The following is a 20,116-nucleotide window of genomic DNA, read 5'->3' as shown; positions in this document are numbered from 1 at the left end:
CCCCAAACCTCTCCAAACCAGAGATAACACGTCTGCCCTCCACGGCTGCGGTGAGGCTTAGCCGAGAGAATCCAGAAGGAAGTAAAGCTTGGCTGGGCCCCGGGACCCCTAGACATGCTCAATTCCAATAAATGGCCCTGTGACAGACAACCGCCAGTCCCCTTCTCCCTCGCTAAGGAAAGCCTCGCTGTTGAGGGCAGCGATCCTGACTGGCCTAAGCAGGCGTCCCCACACTGCAGTGAGCTTGTCCTCAGGGACTTCTGCAGACGCTCCCAGGAGTCACACTCAGGCCACGCTACTGGAGTCCAGGGGTAGAGGCCAGGCACGCTGCTCCCCACTGCTGGGCACGGACAGCTTCACAGTGAAGAGCTGTTCCATCCAAAGTGTCAAGAAAGCCAGGGTGAAGAATGCCGGTTGAAGCTGGTTCTGTTCCCTGTGTTCCCAGCATCCCTTGCAGCTGGGTAACACTTTGTGACCAAGAAGCAGCCAGTGTGGCCCAGGAGAAGGCTGGGCAGGGTTGCTGGCAAAGCCACTGCTTGCCTGATGGAACAGAGGAGCCGCTGCTCCCACATCCCCTCCCTGCAGACGGGACAGCTGCAGTTGCCGGGGCCCCTGTGATGAGGCGGCGTCCAGCCCAGGAAAAGGTCAAGGTCACACTGGCTGGTCCTGCTCCAGACGGTTCAGTCATGAAGTCAGCCCTGGAAGCCCCCACCCTTAGAATTGTCATCGTTGAGAAAAATCCATTCCTCCTTGTTTGAGTCACTCAAATATTTCTATTACTTATAAGCCAAATATAATCTTAACAGGTACAAAAGCAGCTGTCAAAAAAAATGAACGCAGTTCCCATCATCCTGTAAACTTTTCTTTAGTTGCAGATGCACAATACCTTTATCTCATTTCTTTTCCACGGTGCTGAGGATGAACCGGTGCCTCACACGGGGAGGCAAGCGCTGCACCGCCCGGCCCGGCCCAGCCCACTGAGTGACGGCCAGCCCATCCCACAGGCTGCCAAAGGGAAAGGGAAGAAGCCCAACTGCTCACCGGGCCTGCGAGACCACTTCCTCCCTGACCCGAGCTGCCCTGGCTGACCGACACCCGAGGGCCCGGCCGCGCTCTCCAGGCACAGCTGCCCTCCCTCCCCAGCACTTGGCCTTGCTCCGGGTCACTGCCCTCCCCGCCTCGCTCCCTCCCACTGAGAAGCCTGGGCCCCTCGCACCACCTGCCCAGCGGGCTCAGCACGGAATCCCCTGGGGAAGCACTCAGACACTCACCGGAGGGAAGAAACCGCCTGCTTTCGTTTTATTTATTAAGTCCATTTGTAAAGTGAGATCATTTGAAAAATCATCTGAAGAGTCCTTTCTAATAAATAATAAACCTCTCATTTATAACTTTGTTGATTATACAAAAGAACCAAGTCTTTTTAAAGCAAACTGGGCCCAACTGCTGGCAGATTTTGAGGGGGAGCCGCTCTGGAGGGCTGCGGTGCCCCCAGAACACCAGCCCGATGGGCCCGTGGGCTCAGTAATCCACACCCCGCATGGCGGCCACCGTGGCACCAAGGCGGCGCGGCAGGCCCTTGCCGACCTGTCTGTAGTCCTCAGGCTTGGCCTTCAAGAGCGTTCCGATGTTCTGGAGGGTGCGGGACGGCTGCAGACCCAGGGCGTCCATCACGTTGATCAAATAGTCTGCGGATGGGAGGAGGCAGGGTCAGCAGTGTGTGGGACAGAGCCCCCGGCCCCGCGAGCAAGAAAGGGAGGAGCCCCACGAGTCCCCAGGGCTGGGCACCTGCTCTGCCCGGAGGAGGCAGGCCTCTACGCAGAGGCTCTCCAGGGGCTCACGCTGGCCTGAGTCAGACTTCAAAATTTAGTGAAAGTAACCGAGCCTTCCCACCTGTCCGCACGTGCCCCCCGCCCCTTCCAGCACCCATCAGAAGGACCGACTGGCCTCACCCAAAGCTCTGGATGCTCCTGGTTCCTCCTGCCCCAGAGCATCCCACTAGGCATGCGCAGAACCCAAGGGGCAGGAGACACACGGCCCAACGCAGCAGCCTCCACCAGCAAAGACAAGGGCGGCATCCGGGCGGGGGCTGCTGTGCCGCGGGTCCCTCTCCCCAGATGACCCAGGTCGCTAGCTATACGCAGGCTTCTGAGCCAACCCCGGCCAGGTGGACGAGAATGCCCGAGAGAGGGCTCTAAGGACCGTCACTCTAGAAAGGAGCCCGTGCGCCAACCGCCAGCAACTGGACGGCACCGGGAGAAAGCTGTGTGCAGCCAGGCGTCAAGTCCCTCACCCGCCACCGCAGCCGGGCCCACGGGCAGCACAGGTGTGGGCCCGGGTCAGAGGACGTGAAGCACCAGTGTGTCGGGGGTGATCAATCCAGGGGCTGCCGGGCAGCTCCACCCGCTTCCTGCTGTGGAGCATGGGGAAGCAGCTCTGTCCAGAGTGTCCCTCGCCACTCCCTGATCGCTGCCTGGATCCCTCCCTGGATCCCTCCCTTCTCCCTGGCTAGCCAGGAGCTCCAGGCCAGGACTCCTGAGGCCCTGCTCAGGGGAGGGACCCTGGAGGTGGCAGCCGTCCTGTGGCTGACTCATGTCCAACTCAGGGTGAGCTGCTTCCAGGAAGGAAGCAGAGCCTGGCACCTGTCCTTCGACAGACTACCCTCCTCTACCCTCCTCCCCGCTCCACTCCACCATAAGCCAGAGGCTGTAAGATCTTCTCGTTTGGCCATTTATGTCCCCTGCTGCTTGAGTTCAAGCCTAACCTGAATGCCGCCCAGGCAGGTCACTTGGCCAGACTCACCACTCCACCCTCCTGCACCGGACAGCCTCTCGCGAGGGTCCCTCCCAGCCCTCGGCCCAACCCTTTGAGTGTAGCTCAATAAGCAAAGGAACCATCTAAATCTCTGGTGCATCTCATCTCCTAGTACTGTGGCTGGCGCACAGTAGGCGCTCAATCAATGCCAGTGAACCCATGAATCTGGAGCTTAACTGAAGGGAGAAACAGCATGGACAATGAAAGCCAGGGGCAACCCCGACTCGCTGGGCACATGCGTTCTGGCTGGTTCTCTCGGTGCTCCAGCCTATGCCGACAGGGAACGGCGGACAGCGACTGAATGTCCTCATCCCTTCTCTGAAAGCTCTGCCCAGGCAAATGGCCAAGAAGCCTGGGGCTCCTGTGGTAAGTGCTGGGAGCTGATAAGAAACGAGCAGGGCCAGGGAGTCAGGGCAGTGAGAGTCCAGGTCCCAGCGCATCACTAACCACCCAGGGACCCAAAAGGTGGCACCGCACTCCTATTTCTTCTGCAGAAAAATGAGAGACAGAACTTGAGCCTGGCTCAGCTCTGCAGCTGCCCAAGTCCAAACTCTCGTCAGGTCTCTGGGAGCTGATCTTTAAGGCTCCTTCCACCGCGCTCCTGACCACCCAGGACTGCCTTGGGCCCAAGCACAGGAGCGTGAACAAAAGATTCCAGGAGACGGGAAAGACTCTTCTGCCACCCGCCAGCAGCACGAGCAGCTGGGAACAGCAGGGGCATAGCCCTCAATTCTGATGGAGCCCAGAGAGGCCCTAACTATGTGGCCTTGTTATGCAAGAGCACCTACCTCACAGGATTGCCTAAGGTTCAGTGCCCGGCATGCCTGGTATGCAGCCAGGGCTTAATAAACGTTAGCTGGTAATTATCATGTCAGTGGAGCAGGAGGCGGCAGGGCGGGCTGCCTCCTCGCTCAGGCTCATCGTGCTGAAGCGTCCCTCATGGGTCTCCGCCTCGAGCTCATGCGGTCTGCCTCTCTCAGGGAAGGCCGGGAACCTGCGTTTTTAACCAGCTTCAAGCCAGATCCAGGAATGAAGCCGAGAGGAGACGTGGGCTAAGGTTCCTGGAGGGCAAGAGGGCAGGTGCCCATGGAGACCCACCAATGTCGGTGGCCAGCTGCTTGGCTGAGTGCGGGGTCAGCTCTGGGATCTGGAGGATCACGTCACAGTAGGTCTGCATCGTGGCCCTGGCGATGGAGCCCAGCCAGTTGTCCGCCATGTTGTCCAGCTCCGGCAGTTCATCCCCTGGAAGAGGAAAGAAGGTCACCAAGGCAACGCAGAACCCGCTCTGGGTGGCCTGGCCTGCCACGGTGCTCTATGCGCAGACACGCTGGGGAGCTTGTGGTCTCAGTGGGAAGAAAACGCCAGAAACAGAGAACAATGCAACCTCAGGTCAACTAGTATTGAGAAAGTACACTGTGGACTGAGAAAAGAAAACAAGCTGGTGAGGACAAAACTTGAGAGCCTCCGCAGGCCCGGAGAGCAGGTCCAGCCGCGCTGGCCAGGGCGCGTTCCCGGTCAGAGAGGGAGACAGGAGAGAACCAGAGGTGGCGAGGTGGCGTGGGAGGGGCCCGCCGCCCACCAGCCGTGGTGTGGGAACTGAGGCAGCTCGAGGCCAACCCACCTCTCAAGAACGGGTGTCACCCAGACTCTGGAGGCTGTCTGCTCGTCACCTGTACAGGAGCGAGCGAGAGCTCTGACCCCCAGGGCTGCTGTGGGAACTACAGGCCACACGCCAGGCCCCGCAGGGCCCCTAACACTGAGTCCTCGACACGTGGCAGCTCGTAGTTCTAGAAGAGTCACGAGGAGGAGGAATAAGCTGTGAGGAGGAGGGCTGGTCACCAAAGAAGGGGAGAAGCGAGAGCTTAGAGAAAAGAGGAAGGAAAATGTATGAAGCCAACAGCAGAAAGAGCACACTGCGAAGAGCCGAGTCCTGCTACGAGTGCCACCGCTGAAACTCAGGACAGGGCACAGGGCTGCAGAGACACCTGCAGACAGCAGGGCGTGTGGGAAGTGGAGAGACCAGTCCCGGGCGCCGCTGTTGCTGAGTGTGATCTTGTCCACACGCATTCAGCTGCACAACAGCTCTAAATTAGGTTAAAGAGACAAACAGGGCTTGGTGACAACGAGTATGAGGACAGCACATTCCCCCTAGAAACCAGGCCTTGGGCTGGTGTAACGGCCCAAACTGCTGCTCGGCAGGGAGCTGGTCTGGGAGATGAACTTCCCTTCCTGACTCCGACTCCATGGCGGAAGACAGGCAGGCCTAAAGGGAAGGCCAGGGAGCGCCAGATGCCAGATGCCTGCGTTCGAGAGGTGCTAGAGATGAAAGTTGACCGCTGTTCTGGCTTGGAACTCAAATGTCCCCCGGAAGTGTTGAGGGCTTGGTCCCCAATTCAGCAATGTCCAGAGATGGGGCCTCTGGAAGGTGCCTGGATCATAAGGGCTCTAATGCACTGAAGAACTCGTAATTTAACGGGCTTTTGGAGGAGGTGGAAAGTTAGGTAGGGCCTCGCTGGAGGAAGTAGGTCCTTGGGGGCCTGACCTTGAAGGCTCTGTCTTGTTCCTGGCCTCTTCCTCTCTCTGCTTTCCGACGGCCGTGAGGTGAGCAGCCTTCTTCTGCCATGTGCTTCTGCCATGCTGGGCTGCCTCACCACAGGCTGAGAGCAATGCTGAACTATGAACTGAAACTTCTGAAACTGTGAGCCCAAGTAAACCTTTCCTCCTCTAAGTTGATTTTCTCAGGTATTTTGTCACAGCAATGGAAAACGAACACAACCACATAAAAATGAATGAAAAGGAGAAATGGAAATGAGCAAGAGACCAAGGCTAGGACCCTAGAAGACAATCCAGAGGGAGGGGGATAGGCGGGCACAGGAGGCTGTACACTGGGCACAGAAGTGCACAAATCCCTATTTACTGAACCTAATGGGTATGGGGCACTTTTGTGGCTCTACCTCTCAGCAGCAGCAGCTCAGCGCATCTGCACCCCAAAGCCTGAGCCCCAGAACAGGAGCCCCTCCCGCTGCCCCCAGTGCAGGCCTACAGTGAGTGGGTGAACCTCTCTGCAACAGCACTTTTGTCCTCAGCCTAAGCCACCACTCCTGCCACCAAGGGACCTCCTGCCCCCCTGCCAGCCAGCACGTGGACCATGACAAGGACCCAGGTCTGAGGTTTCCTGGAAGTGACTGCTATAACCCAGTGTGTGTGCACGTGGGCATGGGGCGGGCAACCCTAGGACGGCTTCACTTTCCCGAGTCCAGCGTCCTTGTGGGGAAGAGCTGGTAAAGGCTCTTAAACCTTCACTGCATCTCTCTGAAAAGCCATTTGCCTATGCCGGAAAGTCCCTATTGGCCATTCACCATCCAGTTCTTAAAACTGGCCAGAAATCATCAGATTGTGGGTGACGTTCACTGCATGACTCTTCCCAGCTTTCTGTATGTTAGAAAATTTCCATAATAAGATGTTGAGAATGGGGGTGAGAAAAAAGAAACGCTGAAATGCTCGGACCGGCTCCTGTTAGTGTTGTTATGTTTTCAGCCACTGTTGAAATCCACTTGGCGCTTGGGCCACCTGGGCGAGGCCCAGGCCAGCACCCAGCACACAGTAAACACTCCGAAAACATCTGCTCGGTGAGTGAGTAAACGATGAATGAAAACAATCACGGGTTCACTGTATCTCTCTTTTTTCCGGCGGTGTTGGCCGGAACCCAGGCCCGGGGCATGCCACAGCCCTCACACCCCTGCCCCTTCACATACAGACTCTAGGGGACAAGAGGCAACTGCTCTTCCTGTGAGGAAGCCCACGGTATACAGAGCATCGCGTTTCTTGTCGAGGAATCTGAACAGGCATTTAATCCTTAAACAAGACACACAGAATGAACTATTTATGAGTTAAATAATAAGATGCCTGAGATTTGATTTAAAAATTCTAGTGAAAGAAGTGAGAGGAAGAGAAAAACCAAGGGCCACTTCTGAAACTGGGCTTTGAGTAGGTGGGGCTTCGTGACACCATTTGTGCCTGTGAAATCCTATGAAGAACATGTCCACATTTTTTTGGTTTAAGAAGCATATTAAGGGCCAGGGACACAGCTCAGTGGTAGAGCATGCGCTGAAGTGTGAGCAGATCCCCGTTTTGATACCTAGCACCAAAAATTAAAATAAATAAATAAGTGGAACTTAAAAGTACATTAGAAAAGAGTTGAAAATAAAAATCACTTCCATAACCACAGTTTCTCAATGATACAAATACTTGGCACACACAAAAGAGAAATACATTCTTGAAAAATAATGCAGGTGGCACAGAAACAGAGTGAGTAAAAATAGCTCGCGCCCTGTGCCAGGCCCCTGGTCCCCCTGGATGGATTCCTCCAGGCCTGTCCTGGTGCCTTCTCCGAGGGTGGGTTGCTCTGACTCTTGCTGAAGACCAGCCTCAGAAAGCCTTTACCAACTCACTCTCCATCAACTGGCCCTTAGCCTTGGTTTTCTTCTTGCTCTAAACCATGAGACACATCATACATATACCAGAAGGTATAAAGCACGTCACAGACATCTTAGAGAATAAAAAGCCGTGGCCATGAAACACGCCCTGCGCAAGAGAAAGGCCCCTGCCACTGCCCAAGGGTTCCCACGTGGCCCCTCGAGTACACGCCACAGGCGGCCATGAGCCAGGTCTCGCCACCCATCCTAGAGGGCCCATTATTAGAAATCAGGATGAGTTTTTTTGATCAACAAGTACATACCCCCAGGGTGCTGTCCTGCTTTGGGCTGCAAAAAAGTCTCTCTCTTTAGAGACCTACCCATGCCACTACGCATAGGCATAGTTCATAGATTTTTCATGTTGCATTCTATTTTGTTGGACAATCATATCACAATGCATGCATTCATTTTAATGCTGATGGACATTGGCGCTGATTAGCCAGATTGGGCCACTGCCAAAGTATTATGAAGTATTATTATGATGTACCTGAGGTGTACATGGATCTGTACCTAGGAAAAAAACCTGATGGGTCAAAGGGCAAGCACATCACCACTTTTATTAGAAATGCCAAGCTGTTTCCAAGAGAATGAACCAATTTCCTGAGGTGGATCAAAGCTCTCTATTCTTCTCTTCTTACATTTATATTCACGGCAGTTTTTAAAATGCATATAGTATCTTAAGCTTGTTCTTCATACTTAATACACTGAGTACACCTTTCCAAGTCACTATTCTTTTATAATATTTTAATGGCTGCATAGCATCTTATTATAGGGACGTACTAAAAAATTTTAACTATATTTGTAGTTTCTCATAATGTTTCAGTGTTTTGCTTTTATAAACAGTGCTGGGATGAACATTCATAGTTATCCTCAGGATTACCTTATTTTCCCATATTCTTTATTGGGGCATAATAATTATACATAATGGTGGGATTTGTTGTTACATATTTGTACCTACACTCATGATTGTTTTATGAACTTAATTACCTAGCAATGGATCTAAAAGGCATTTTGATCTTATGTCAAACAGCCCTCCAGAAATTCAAATTGCACAATTTAAACTGTTATCCTTCATTATTGCAAATATTAAATGTAGTAGCTTTAATATGTATATGGCATCCCTTGGCATCTCTGGGTAATAGATCTCAGGAACCCCAGAGGTACCAAAATCCAGATATTCCAGTCTCTTATAGGACATGGAGTATTTGTATATAATCTCCACCATCCTCCTGTGTACTTTAAATCATCTTTAGATTACTTACAGTACCCAATACTAATACGTAGTTTCTATACTATTGTTTAGGGAATAATGACAAGAAAAAAAAATGTACACACTTAGTACAGATGCAGTGTTTTTTCCCAGATATTTTGGATTCATGGTTGGCTGAATCCACAGATGCAGAATTCACAATTCAGAGGACCAACTGTATACAAACACATACAATCTGATCAGTTACAAAGCAGTATATCTTATTTTCATTTGATGATTAATAAAGTTAAATATATCTTAATTTTGGGGGGCTATGTGAATGCCTTCATATTATTGACTGCACTTCACTGCATAATTGTCACAGATTTTTACGCCAGATTTTTTTTGCAAGGAAGTGGGATGAGACCATTATGTGAAGCTTTTTTTGTTTTCAAATTGTGCTGGTATTACTTTCAAATCATTTCTTATTAAACTATCTTTGTTGCAAGATTAGGATGCACAAAATGCTCATGAATATATGTTAATATGACAGTGGTAACTATGCAGTTAAATATTCTGTGGGGTATTCGTCTTTGTCTTACTGATCTGTAAGATCATTTATGAAACAAAAATATTAACCATCACTAGTCACATATGTTGCTATTTCTTCTATCTGATCATTTACCTTTTAATTTCCTTTTTAAAATTTCTATCTTCCTTTTCAAAAGGTCTTTCATTCTCTCCCCTAAGATTATATTAATATCGACCTATATTTTAGCTTAACAAGTTTTACATTTTAAATATGAACTGCAAATATTAGTCTTCTTTAAAAATAATGGGTGTCTTTTATGTTTATGACCCTATGAAACCTACGGAAATTTCATTTGTATCATTTTTGTAAACAATTTAGGGACAGGAGACAACAATGTCTAGTCTCTGTGGGATCCAAAGCTAGGTGTGCTGATTATCAAGCACACTAATTATCCTGCTCAATTCCTCTTTTCATCCTCATTAAGTTTTCCTTTTGATCTCCCAAAGCCTACAAGAGAGGTTTTCTCCACCACAATATGGTTTTGTCAAATTCCCATTATATGCCTGATCATATATGTATAGGAATAGGTATAGAAATATATGTATTTCTCATTACAGGGGTTCTCCTTTGTGTATTTCAGTGCCTTGCCATTTGACACTGAAGGGTATGTGACTATTGCAGGTTCCCTGAAGGATTCAACTTTTATCAACATAAAAGAATCGCCCAGGTCCCATCTGCTACCTTTTGATTTGAATCCAACTCTATTTATAGCAATGCAACCATCCTGCTTTCTTTTGATTTGCATTATGTAGGCTATCTTTGGGCAGTGCTCAATTTTTAACCTTCTAGGGTGATTTGACCTTCAGTGTGGGGATTCCACACAAGCTGCTGGACCTTCTATAACCAGTGAAGTTTCTTTACTTCACCTCACAGGGGAGGCCTAGAATGCCCATTATTAGAAATCAGGATGATTTTTTGATCAACAAGTACATGCCCCCTGTTCAAATCTGTCAGGCCCAAATTACAAAAAGGAAGGATTTAAATGTATTATATTTTTGTCTGGTCAGTTTAGAGACTCCGGGGCCTTGGAAGTCAGCAGCGAGCTACAGCTGGAGACATCAGCTGGAGACAGGAAACGTTGCCTCTATGTGGAAGAGTTGATTTTTGACCAAGCAAGCAAATCTGTTCTCATGAGGTGGCAGGTGACATGGCACGAGGCCCACATGTCAGAGAGCGGAGAAAGGATGCTCATCAGGATCCCTATCCTGTGAGGTCACTGCCACCACCACCAATCACCCAGGGCCCTGGGCCAGCTTCTACCACCTCCCCAGCTGAGGGGCACTGGGGGGCTCACAGCAGGAGTCTCTGCACTCCTCGCAGGGACACGCTGCCTACTGTTCTTTCCCTAACCAGCCTGGTCACAGTCCTGCCCTGCTAAAGTGCCTCGGAGGGAGAAACCAGTGGCCCTGATCTTCAGTCTCCATCGTATATTTTGACAGCTACTTCAGTGGAGTTGAGAGATGCAATGTTGAGCAGCGAGGATGTTAAAAACAAGGGTATGCTGTTCCCTCGGCCACACGTGTCACGGCTCCCTTGTCCTCTCTTACCTTGCTCAGGAGGAAATGGTAGCTTTCCAGCGTGCAAGGCCAGCTCTAAGGCAGAGTCCTCCTGAGTCACAAATGGCTCAAGATTCAGGGGCAGGGACATGATGTACTGCCCAATCTGAAACAAAAGAATGCACTTTCAGCCGGACACTGACGCATACGGGCAATTACTTACGTGGGATATTTGTGCAAAGTCAACAGCAGAAAGACAAAGTTGCCAGACCTGGGTGAGTCCCAGAGTGTGGTAATATTAGTTATGGTGACACCTTAAAAAAGTCAATGGCAGTTTGTATGAGATCTTCGATTCACCCTTCTCAGCAACGGCTCCGATATTCTGGAATGCATTTGACACGATGCATCACCACGGAGGTGAGGGGTACCAAGTGCTCTGTGAAATGGAAAGCTCTGTGTAGACACAAGTTCCTATTCCTGTGTGGAACGAAAACCGGGAAGATGCTAATGTCAACAGCGCCTGGCAGAACAGCAATCCAGATCCTGCCTCTGCACTTGCGTCTGGTTCTCTCCCTCCCACATGATCTAACCAGGGCAAGGAAGGAATTCTGTTTGAATATAGTCATTTATAATCAAAAATTCATTTGGAGAGAAATTTGTAGTTTTCACAACACAAACTAGAAAGTAAAGATTGACAAAACCTTCCTGGCTGATGGGGAATCACAGAAGGTCAGGTTATAAGTCGCTTGGGACAAGCCCACAATTACTGCAGCATCTGTCACGTGTTGTCGGATACACACGTGACAGTTACTATGGGCATATCTGGGGCACCTATTTCTATTTCAACTCATAATTGTTTTGTGTTTTAAGATAAGTGCATATTTTATTTCAAAATAAGGTTAATTTGGGAGTTACAACAATATATTTTTTTTAAGAAAGGTCTTTGAGACTGTTGTTGCTTTTCTTGTTTGGTGACATATTCTATGACATTCACCTATGGACACTTAATTCTACAAGCTACAAAGTCAGAGGACTATTAAAGTAAGATCTTCTCCACTGGCTTCATACACACCTACTTGGTGGCAGGTCCCTCTCAGAATGAGGAATCCAGAAGTGAATGAAGAATCCAAAATCTACCCTACCCAGAGGACTCTGGGATGATCCCGCCCTCATTTCCCACCATTTATCACGGTCTAAACATTCAGTGGTCTATAATGCTGAGAAAAAGTTCTTAATTTCCCTCTAAAGAGTTACACAGATGGCAAAATAAATGGCATTTCTTTACTTTCATTTTTATTCATTTACTTAGTACCATCTCTCACTCAAACTAGGAAAGTGGCCACTTACCTCACAACCACCAACCACTGGTATATTTTGGCCTAAAAACAGCAACAAATCATCTTTTCCTCCCACAAGCCTGGAGGGAGGTAAGGATGCTGCTTTCTGGTGTTGGACTTTCCTCTTAATTCCATTCAACAAGCACTTCCTGAGCACCTGCTTTGTTCAAAGACCCAGGCCTATTCCTGTATTTGGTATCTGTAGTTACCTAACCTTTTGGTTAAATCCATGGGCCCAGTTTTGTTTGAAATAGAGTGCCATATTATCATACCTGGTATATAGGCTGGCTTTAAATTTCCAAGTTCTTTTCTCATATTTCACCCCTTTACAATGGTCACATGGTTATTTTTGGGGGGGTGGGGGTCACCAAAAAGGCAAAAAAATTTCAACAAGGCTCAAAATTTCAATAATCTGACCTCTTAAACTTCCATCAACTGGCCTTAGATTGTAGGAACAGTCACAGTTCCTCGACAGACCCCACGGCTCCAGGTTTCTCTTGGGGACTCTTGCCTCTACTTATTCTTTGGAAATCAGCATGGAAATGGATGCTTATCTTCGCATGTGGATATTTATCTCCTATGCTCACATTGACATCCCATTTAGGTAATCCCCATGACTTGGGGAAAATGAAAGTCTCTGTGATCAAACAGGCAAGGCTTTGAGTCTCAGCTCTACCACTGTGCGACCCTGGGGACTTACTCTGTTGGAACCTTGGTTTCACTATCACTGACGTGAAACAATCGAGACCTACTTCAAAGGGCTGCTGAGAGGGTGAAATGAATACCATGCGACATGCACATAAAGCACCTGGCTCCCCAGACAGCACCCCCTGGTAAGCGGCTGCTCCCTCCTGGCTGCCCCCTCTTGGCTGCCCTCTCATTCCCCAGAGCTTGGGCAACGCCTAGGAAAGAGACTACTGGACAAAACTGAGACCGTGGACTGTCTCACGGCACTGTCCCTGCACTCGGTGCCTGCTTAATAAAGGCTCCTTTCCTGCTTCCAGGGACGACGATCTCTACCACTCAGCAGGTGGGAAGGGCCTTGACCTGGAGACGCCTCCCGCTTCCTTACTTCCCTAGACCTCAGTCTCTTCAACCTTAAAATCAATTCAGTTACATTTCCAGCAACATCACTTTCTGAATCAATTTGGGCCATAATGCACATTGTCCTAACCCTAAAAATAAGACGACTCCTATTGGTGTGAAGACCAACCACAGCAAGTTTTATCAGTTCAGGATGGCGGGCAGTGCCCTGGGAAACAGAACGGCTGCCATCGCAGAGCCGCACTGCTCCAGGCCAGCAGGGAGCTGAGTGCCACCCTAACGTCCCACCACTGGCCAGCAGAGCTGCCATTCACGTCTTCCAGCTGTACAACAGTGACTTCTCCAATTCCTTTATATCTATCACGATTAAGTCACAACTTATACAGGGGTTGGGTTCTAAGGTAAGAGCATAAGGCAGGTCACCTGCAATACTCCAGAATTTTCCTGCAACTGAGCTGAACTGCAGGAAGAAATGGAAGGAAAGGCCATGTGCAGATGACCAGGGGGCTGTCAACCCCCAGGGGTGGGTGAGGAAGGAGGAAAGGATTCTAAGTGCCCTGCCCTGTGAAGGGATGTTCTGTTCTCTTTTAACTTCAAGCTTCGATAACAACCGTTCTTCCTAAGGGATGTGTTTGGTGCTTGAGGTTAAGCATGAGGGCACTCTGCACTAAGCCTGGCACAGAATAGGAGTCCAGCTCACTGAATGTTTGCTGAACTTGAATTCAGAGCAATACGCACTGGTCTGCTCTAAGACAGTACGGAAGAACTTGACCACCAGCTCCTTGACTCCCCAAGTTCTTACTGGACTCTCAGATCTAAAGCCCTCAGGGAAAGGCCAATCTCATATTGGGAGAGAGAGAGAGGGGACAGGGTAAGAGTGTCTCAGGGTCTGACACTGTTGTGTGGCTCTGCTATCCAGAAACAAAGGTGCAGAAACACCCATGGGCAATGACTACCTTACCAGGAAGGGCCAGAATCAAAAGACAAGGTGAGGGCCACCCTGGAGAAGCACCCAGAGGCTCTTACGTTGCTGATGTACTCTAGAGGGGTGAGACTGAAGGCAGGCAAGTCATCCGTCAGGGTCTCCCCAATGCCGGCTGTGGTCCAGCTCTAGGGAAGGAAGGAGAGAATGTAGCTCATACCAGGTCAGACAGCCCTGGAAACACCACACGACAGCCCAAAGAAGTGGCCTGCTCCAAAGGCATCGTCTGTCAACGGAACTGACCTTGGAACCTGCACAGCAGGCCAGGGATTTCTCTTCTTCAAATCTCCTTGAAAGTAATCATTTCTCTCTCTCTGCATTCCTGCAGACCCTTAAAGCAGGAACACCCACCCACCTCTCAGTCCAGCTACTGGGTGGTCTGGATCCCTTTTTATCTCGCTGAGCACATGAAATGAGTGTCAAATATCCTCTGATCTGAGTTTCTCCATGTGGCAAGGGCACCAGGCAAGAAGCCACTGGATGCAGGCAGCCCAACCTTGGGCCTCAGCACTCTGAGGGGACCCCCACAGGCCTTCTCAGGGACCAGGTGAACATCCTGCATCTTGGCAAAGAGGCTCAGAAGCCCACAGCACTCCCCAGAGCAACTCCGCCTCAATTGAAGCTGCTGTTTGGGTCTCCATCTACCTTCTAGATCTGTTTCTCCACTGACTCGGACTCAGAGGAAAGGGAGTGGGGGGGCCTCCCAGCCCCCGCAGCTACCCTCTGTCCTCTCCCTGACTCTCTGGCAGAGGAGGACCTCAGCACCACCACATGCTCTGGCCATCTGCAGCAGAAACACGTGCGTCACTGCGTGAGCTCCCCACACCTGCAGGTGGTGAACCACCAGCACAACTCGCTTGCGGACTCGGGCTGGGCACCCTTCACATGCGACTCTGGCCTCCCAGATCCCCCCTGAGCTGCACTGGAGCCAGCCTGGAAAACAGGTCCTTTCCTGGCTGGCCTGTGGGAGTGACTCCTGAGGTCACCACGTAGCTGCTCTCAGCAGCCACCTGATGCCTGATCCGGTTGCTTGATCCTTTAAGTAGCATTCCGGGAATGGAATGACCATGTCCACCCACCCCCACTGGGCTCCCAGCCTGGGCCAAGCCTCGCAGGCCTCCCGTGCTCTCTAGAGCCAACTCCATTGCTCCTTTTGGTTTCCTCCTCTTTGGTGAGTTCCTTTCTTCTCCACCTTTTCAGTTTTCTGGACTCCGTCTTCTTGTTTGAGAATCTTTTCATTTCAAAAGATACTACTTTTTCCCCAGGTAACTCTCAACCCACTGAGAGGCAACACTAACCATCTACACTGACCAAGCACCTGTGATGTGCAGGGCCTCGTACTAAGCTCTGTGGAGCTGATACAAAAAAACCCTAGACTTGCTCTTGTCCTCAGAAGCTCCTCAGAGAAGCAAGACCCCCTGACACTTCCATGCTGCCCACCCCAACCCTGGGCACACACACACACAGGTGTCCACGAGCGCTCTCAGGGTGAGAGGTGAGATTTGACACCATAAGAGCTCAGGCAAGCAAGCGCTCAGGGCAATCAGAGAAGGGCTGGCCATAGGACGCATGCGGCACGCTGAGGCAGAACTAAGGCGGAAGGAGAACACGGGCTAGGAAAAGGTACCACCTTCAGTACATTAACGGAGAGCAGGAGGAGGAAGGAGAGAGGGGAGACAGAAGGGAAATCTACAGTCGAAAAGAGACCCCAGAAGATATGCCAGTCAATCCCCCTGTGCAGGACCCTGGATCCTCAGTCACTTAAACTGTGACATGTATAAGACAGAAGTATGAACACTGATGGACAATATGAATGACCTACTTTCTTCTTTTTCAGGGGCGATTATGGTGCTGTGATTGTTCCTGGAGTCCTTGTATTTTAGATGACAGATTTAAAAAAAAGACTTTTCATAAAAAGTCTCTAAAAACAGACTATCAGACTGGCCCTGGGGAGTGGAGGCAGGGGGATGCTTTGAATGGGGAAGACAGCACACAGCCATCTCTGTGAAGACTGAGGCAGCGACTGGAGAGGATGGGGTGCAGAGCTGGTGAAAGGCTCCAGAGCAGCTCAGGTACAGCGGGAACCTGAACTAAGGCAGGGGCCGTGGAAACAGCTGGCAGAGACCAGTGACATTTGGTGGTTCGCTGGCAAAGAGGGGCACAGAGAGGGTGAGAGGGTGCCAGGTGGGCATCAGGGTGGGGGAGGAACCATGGCTCCTGTTAAACCAACAGTGGTGCCACAGGACAGGACAGGAGCAAGGACTACGGTGGGGGCAAAAACCAGCGTGGCCGCCAGCCAGCCAAGGGATCGGGGCAGGAGGAGCAGCACGGAATGGGATCCGACAGGAGAAAAGGGAAGAGTGGGAAAGAAGTCTGCACAAGGGGCAAGACAGTGGCGAGAGCCGGGGAGAGGCTGAAGTCAGGCAGGAAAGGCGTGCTTGAGGAGAGCGACAGGGAAATGAGGTAGGTTATTTTTTAATTGTTCAAGTTTATTTAAAATGTCCTTCAAACAGGCTTTTCTATCCATCTGTCACCAGGTAATACAGATAAATGTCAATGATCTATTCTGAAACTGGATACGGTGTTGGTTTATCGTCTTAAAATATAAAAGGGCAACACAATTTACCAGCAAAAGTTAAAAAGCAACATCTAAGGACCAGGGTTAGATTTTCAAATCCTTCAGGCCCAAGTGTTTGCCTTTGTTTTGTGTGCTGTGTGCTGGCTGGTAGAGGACTCCTGACCTCCAGAGCTGCGGGGTCCCTTCCCAGTGGCCCCAGGTGTCGTGTGTGGTAAAGCCTAGAGGCGAGAATCATAATAAAGGCTCTGGAATGCAGAAGTGGAGGTGGGAGGACAGGTGGGAAGCAGAAACCTGCTGAAATGCACAACTGGGACCAAATAACTGGGAGAATTAGTTTCAGAGCAGAAGGTCAGTATCTTAAGCTTTGAGAAAATAAAAAATAATAATAGGAACCAAATCTTGAGGTGGGGGAGGGGAGATGAGTGATACAAGGAAAGCTAATCCCTTCAAGGCTCAGAGCAGGTGAATCAGTATCAGCATCTGTCTAAAATGGAAACACAATTAACAAAAAGTAAGGGCTCCGGTCTCTTCAAAGTTCTCATCATCTTTTTTTCTTAATCGTGCAGATATCTTCCAGGAGCCAATATCTTTTGTGATAAAAAAAAAAAAAATGACTCCAAGTTCAATAATTTCTTTTGTTTCCTTTTTTTCCCTATTAAGTTCAAATAAAACTTATATTGTATGTGTTTTGCTCTATAAAAATCAGCACGCGTAGCATAGCTCCATTTCTTCTGAAGGATCTATCTGCGCCTCTACCTGGCCAGCATTTAACATGTGCATGAGCATGTGTGAAGTCCAGATTGCCAGATCATTGCTAGACGGTGCAGTTTTGAAGGGATTCCTTTGTACTTTCTTAAATTCCTTGAGTTTCTGAAAATGAATATATGTATAATTTTTATTTTCAAAAAAGCGACTTAAATCATTTGTTAAGAAGAAAAGGCATAGCAAGGGGCTGGGGTTATAGCTCAGTGGTAGAGCACTTGCCTAGCACATGTGAGGCACTGGGTTCAATCCTCAGCATCACATAAAAAGAAAGCAATAAAATAAAGATATTGTGTTCATTTTTTTTTAAAAAAAGAATCAAAGCAAGAAAGAAACTACCACTCATTAATAAGCATCTACTCTGGGGCTGGGACCGTGCCGAGTTCTATCATATTAGTCCTCACCAATCTGCAAGGTGAGAACTACCGTACCTCATACTAAGGATGAGGAGGTGGAGGCCACGGAAGAATGGATAGCCTCAGTCTTTTGAAGCAACAAGGCCACACACAGGCAGTGCCTAGGCACTGAACACTTGCCACAGCAAAGCGGCCACCATTTCTGCTACAGTTTTACCTTCTTCTAGTTTTACCCTTCCCCTCAATGCTAGAAATGCAAAACGTGATTGGCACCTTATGAAGAGTGCAAACCACGGAACCTCAGGCACAGAAAGAACCTTATGAACATGCAGTTAAACTGAGCCCCAGAGAGGGGCTGAGACAAGACCAAGGCCTGAGGGGACCCCCTGGCTCCTGGCTCCTGTGCTTTCTCGAGGCGGCAGAAGGCAGAGAAGGTATAATCATGCCATGTAAGTTCCCGCTGCCTCCTCAAAGGACCTCCTAGGCAGTAAAGGCCCCTAATTCCATCTTTCCAAAAGAGTGGAATCCAAATGGACTTAGCAAGGGGCGGGCCCATCCCATAAAGCAGAAGGAAAGCGTAAGATTTGGGCCAACTAGGGGAGAAGACCAAGCAAGGGGAGCATGTGACTGCTAGGAGATGACTTCGAAAGGGGTCAGGACAACCAGGGAAGAGCAGAGGTGCAAGGCCAGCATGGCGAGACAGCTCCAGAAACAGCCAACAGCACGGGATCAAGGAAGGAATGCAGCACAGCGCTCCGAGGCCGCCTCAAAAGCACAAGATCAGGTCTGATAAGGCGCTCTCCTGGGCCAAGCTCCAGAAGCAACTCTCCAGAGACACTCCTGTGGCATGGAAACAATCCCACCTCCAGAGGCAGCGGGCCCTTCTGAGCTGGCCTGAGCTGTGCAGTGGCACACCATCTCCCTTCCCCCCGGAAAGGCAGGCTGTGCTTTCTGAGTGGGAAAATGAATCGAGCCACGCTTAGCAATCCTAGAAAACATCCTGCAAATAAAGCATCCGAGTAACGACAATGAAGATAAGAAATTCATGCTAAGGCCAGGCACAGAGGTGCCCGGGACCTCCTGTAATGCCAGAGACTTGGAAGGTTGAAGCAGGAGGACTGCAAGGTCACGACCAGCTTAGTGAGACCCTCTCACAAAATAAAATTTAAAAAAAAAAATGGCTGGGGGATGTGGTTCAGGTATAGAGCACCCTGGGTTCAATCCCAGTATCACCAAAAAAAAGTAAATAAATAAAAGAAATTCATGGATAAGCCATGGAAATGCCAAAGCGACCCTTTGCAGCCTAGGACAATCAAAGTAGGACCCCCTGAAGCAGGGGGGTGGGGAGGGGTAAGGCTATACTTAAATGTGCTGGAGGAGGAGGCAGGACCTGGGGGAAATCACTGCTGTCACAGGGAAACTCACGTCCATCTTGGAAACGAGCAGCAGTTGCTGTTTGATGCGCAGGAAAACGGAATCGAAGGCCAGCTGGTGAGCCTGCTGGTTGAGCCGAGTCAGGGCTGCCCGAGACGCAGCCAGCAGGTTGTGATTACTGGACCCTTTTTCCTTAGACAAGAAAATCAAAGGCACTTCGTTAGGCCCCGAATCCAACCAAGGTATCAGCTACTCATGTTGAAAATCACTGAGACAGTGAAAGGGGTTCTATGTAAAACCAGTACCAGAGCTTGGTTGGGCCCAGGTCCCCTGGGGAACATCCCAGAAGCACCCAGAACACTGAATCAGTCTTCCAGGGTTAGAGCCCTAAGACCTAAATTCTTCATTCACTTTCCCAAGGTGATTCTGATGCATTTAGGCTAATATGAGCTTGTGGATTGGCAGTTAAGGAAAATATAACCTGTGACCATCCCTCAGGGATAGAGGAGGAGAAAAAAAATGATCAGAGGCTTCACACATAAACAAGAGTGATGGACAGAGCCCTGACTCCCAGGGAGGTCAGGTCAATTACACTTGGCTGAAAGCCAGGTTGCGTACAACCTGTGAGTCCCAAGGAATTCCAAAAGCCTGAGAAAATACAGAGATGGAAAATGTAACCTTAGTTTTGCTATTATAAATGAACTGATTACAACAGACATGAATCAGATTAGCCATAAAGATAAACAGAGCTGCTTTAACCTAATCTCAGAAGCATGGATGAATGAGCTTACAGAATTGCTTTAAGAAGCATGTTTGTCAAGCTCAAGTGCAGCCAGTTGGTGGGCCAAGGTGCAGAGAGAGAGAAACCCTGGGAGCGTGAACTGGAGCCTCAGATGTGCCCAGCCTCACTGTGCAGTTCACCCCAGAGCTCGAGGCTACTCAGGAGAACTGCAGATTGCATCTGGTGGTGTGGGAAAAGCAGCCCCTCCGCCAACAGTGAGGTCAAACCAGACCAGGGAGGTGGGGGAGGGTTCTGGAACTGATGACCACTGCCCTCTTACAACCCTGTGGGCCACTTCCAGGAAACTGTGTGACTCATCTCATTTGCTGGGAAGTTCTC

General features: G+C 49.8%; 1 protein-coding gene across 1 annotated transcript in view; it reads right to left on the bottom strand.

The window, feature by feature from the left end:
* Positions 1 to 1,288: 1,288 nt before the first annotated feature.
* The window catches only part of Cog7 (component of oligomeric golgi complex 7), a 62,334-nt gene continuing 43,506 nt past the window's right edge, over positions 1,289 to 20,116 (bottom strand). Inside the window, exons 13-17 of the mRNA XM_047533347.1 lie at positions 19,048 to 19,188; positions 13,971 to 14,054; positions 10,615 to 10,729; positions 3,910 to 4,053; positions 1,289 to 1,685 (exon numbers count right to left, since the gene is read on the bottom strand). Coding sequence (XP_047389303.1) covers positions 1,519 to 1,685; positions 3,910 to 4,053; positions 10,615 to 10,729; positions 13,971 to 14,054; positions 19,048 to 19,188 — 651 coding nt within the window. The 3' untranslated portion in view covers positions 1,289 to 1,518. The remainder of the gene's footprint in view (positions 1,686 to 3,909; positions 4,054 to 10,614; positions 10,730 to 13,970; positions 14,055 to 19,047; positions 19,189 to 20,116) is intronic.

The sequence above is a fragment of the Sciurus carolinensis genome, chromosome 18 (assembly GCF_902686445.1).
Source record: "Sciurus carolinensis chromosome 18, mSciCar1.2, whole genome shotgun sequence".
Lineage (NCBI taxonomy): Eukaryota > Metazoa > Chordata > Mammalia > Rodentia > Sciuridae > Sciurus > Sciurus carolinensis.
Note: the sequence above shows the minus strand (reverse complement) of the source record. Positions and strands in the feature narration are given on the sequence as shown.